The following is a 2445-nucleotide window of genomic DNA, read 5'->3' as shown; positions in this document are numbered from 1 at the left end:
GTTTACAGACACTGCCCGCGCTGGAGCGCCGGCCGGGATCGCCCGATCCCGACCCCACAGATCCGGGCGATCCCGGCGATCCCAGCGATCCCGATCCCAGCGATCCCAACGATCCCAACTTCTTTCCTTGTGGGGCGCAGTCCGTGGCTTTGTTTAATGACGAAATTACAATTAAAAGAAAAGGGCCTGACGGCGCCATTAAAGACGTGCCTCTAAACTTCGAGAACGTTGCCTACGAATGGGACTTTCTCCAGTTCATGGTAAACCCTAAAAAAGGGTTTAGGGTTTGCACCCGAGGGTTTAGGATTTAGCGTTCCGCTCAGAGCTCCATGTGAAACCAACCAGGCCGCCTGCGCGGCCACTGAAAGGCCCGGCGCCAGCCCCAGCTTACCGCTAGGGTTTACGGTTTAGGGTTTAGGGTTTAGGGTTTAGGGTTTGCTGCAGGTGTCCAATAGGACGTGGGAAAGCGAGGGTTTGGAACCCTGGATCTTGCCTTCAAACCCTAAATTTAGGGTTTGGCTGCACCCCCCTTTTACCCCCAGTTTCCAAAAGCTTTACGCAGTGCTGTCGGAGCCTCTGGTCCCCGGCGAGCAGTACTACGCGGTGCTGACCAGCAACAGTAAACCCCAAACCCTAAACCCTAAACCCTAGGTTGTAAACCCTAGGCGCTAAACCCTAGGCCCTGCTGCTGCGGGTGGGGCCCGCGGCGGGGGCCCGCAGCGCGGATCAGCTGCGGCCGCCCGGCCGTCTTCGTGGCTCTCGAGCCCCTCAAGGGTTTAGGGTTTAGGGTTTAGGGTTTAGGGTTTAGGGTTTGTGCAGAATGGCCGGCGGAGGCGTGGGGAGCAAAAAAGTCTTTTGTCATCACCGGGCTGACCCCCATGGGCGGAGCGAATTTCCCTTTGGCGATTTTCACACTCGCCACAGGTGCGCTAAACCCTAAACCCTAAACCCTAGAACCTAGGACTTGCCGCAGCCCCTGAAGCCTCGCAAACCCTAAACCCTTGCTTTTGGCCATTCCAGGCGCTCTCTGCATTCTTCTCGTCCTGCTGCTTTGGGTTATGAAGAAGCTGAAGCTCAAATTCGTTAGCAGCACAGGTGAGATGGTTTAGGGTTTAGGGTTTAGGGTTTAGGGTTTCGGGATTGCAACTTACGGCCTAGGATTCAGGGGCAAATGCACAGAGCCGTAGAGACTCCAAGGCCAACTGCTTTGGGTTTACCGCGTTGGCTTAGGATTTAGGGTTTAAGGTTTAGGGTTTACGGTTTAGGGTTTAGGGTTTGTGTTGCTGCAGCTCAAGGCGTGGACTTGAAGCCAGAAAGCTCACAAACAGAAGGCCGTCAGAAGGGTTTAGGGTTTAGGGTTTGGGGTTTAGGGTTTGGCAGCTTCAGATTCTATCATAGCGCCTGTGCTGCAGCTGCAGCAGATAAGCTCTCTGCAGCAGCAGCAGCAGTAGCAACGACGTGAGGGTTTTGTGTCGCTGCTGCTGCGAGTTGACTGTGTGCTGCTTGCTGCTGCTGCTGCTGTTGCTGCTGTAGCTGTGTCTCCCCGCTCTGGGGACGGCGGTGGATCGCGGCGGGTGGTAGTTGCTGCTCCAGGCTCTCCCGTGGCTGCTGCTGCTGCAGCGTCTGCTGCTGCTGCTGCTGCTGCTGAGGATGAATTTGGACAAGAAACAGAAGAAGAGGCCCTTTCCCGTTTGCTGCCGCTGCTGTCGGGGGCCCCCAGCTGCCTGTGTCCTGTGCACTGCAGCGCAGCAGACGACGGGTCTTGGGACACGCTGCGAGAGCGCGCTGCTGCTTCTGCTGCTGCTGCTGCTGCTGCTGCTGCAGCGCCCCCAGCAGCAGCAGCAGCAGCAGCAGCAGCAGCAGACGTGGAGAGGCAGTTTTCAGGGGCCACTCCCGAAGACACTGAGGGAGAAGAAGAAGACTTCAGCGAGGCAACAGATGAGGATTATGGAGAGCGCCGCAGGTCTTACCTCAACTCTTGCCAGCAGCAGGCTTTAGAAGCAGCAGCAGCGCAGCAGCAGCAGCAGCAGCTGCTGCAGCAGCAGCAGCAGCAGCAGCAGCGGGAATCAGTGGGGCACCTCGACGTCCAGTTCAGCCACAACCTCTGAGCGCAGCCCCTCGGCAACGCTAACAGGGTTTTAGGGTTTGAAACGGACTAGGGTCTAGGGTTTCAAGGCGAATAAGTCTCAGGGTTTGACAGAAACTAGGGTTTAGGGTTTAGGGAGGCTAGTCTAAAGGATAAGGGCCCCCGAGAAGAAAGGGCAGCAGAAAGGCAAGTAGAAAATTCCCAGCCGCAGCTAGGTAGAGATAGATAAATAGGTAGCTAGTTAGGTAGTTAGCTAGCTAGCTAGCTAGCTGGGGAGATAGATAGATAGGTAGAGATAGATAGGTAGCTAGTTAGGTAGTTAGCTAGCTAGCTGGCGGGCTTGCCCGCCAGCTAGGCTG

The 2445-nt window shown here is 56.3% G+C and overlaps 1 protein-coding gene across 1 annotated transcript; it reads left to right on the top strand.

The window, feature by feature from the left end:
- Positions 1-8: 8 nt before the first annotated feature.
- ETH_00036580 (uncharacterized protein) lies at positions 9-2108 on the top strand (the record flags this gene model as incomplete). The annotated part of the gene is made up of 6 exons (XM_013380260.1): positions 9-260; positions 445-619; positions 820-924; positions 1021-1095; positions 1290-1334; positions 1534-2108. Coding segments are annotated over 6 exons (1227 nt in total), but the record flags the coding sequence as incomplete, so codon positions are not given.
- Positions 2109-2445: the final 337 nt, after the last annotated feature.

This window comes from Eimeria tenella, genomic scaffold (assembly GCF_000499545.2).
Source record: "Eimeria tenella Houghton genomic scaffold, Eth_scaff4681, whole genome shotgun sequence".
NCBI lineage: Eukaryota > Apicomplexa > Conoidasida > Eucoccidiorida > Eimeriidae > Eimeria > Eimeria tenella.
Note: the sequence above shows the minus strand (reverse complement) of the source record. Positions and strands in the feature narration are given on the sequence as shown.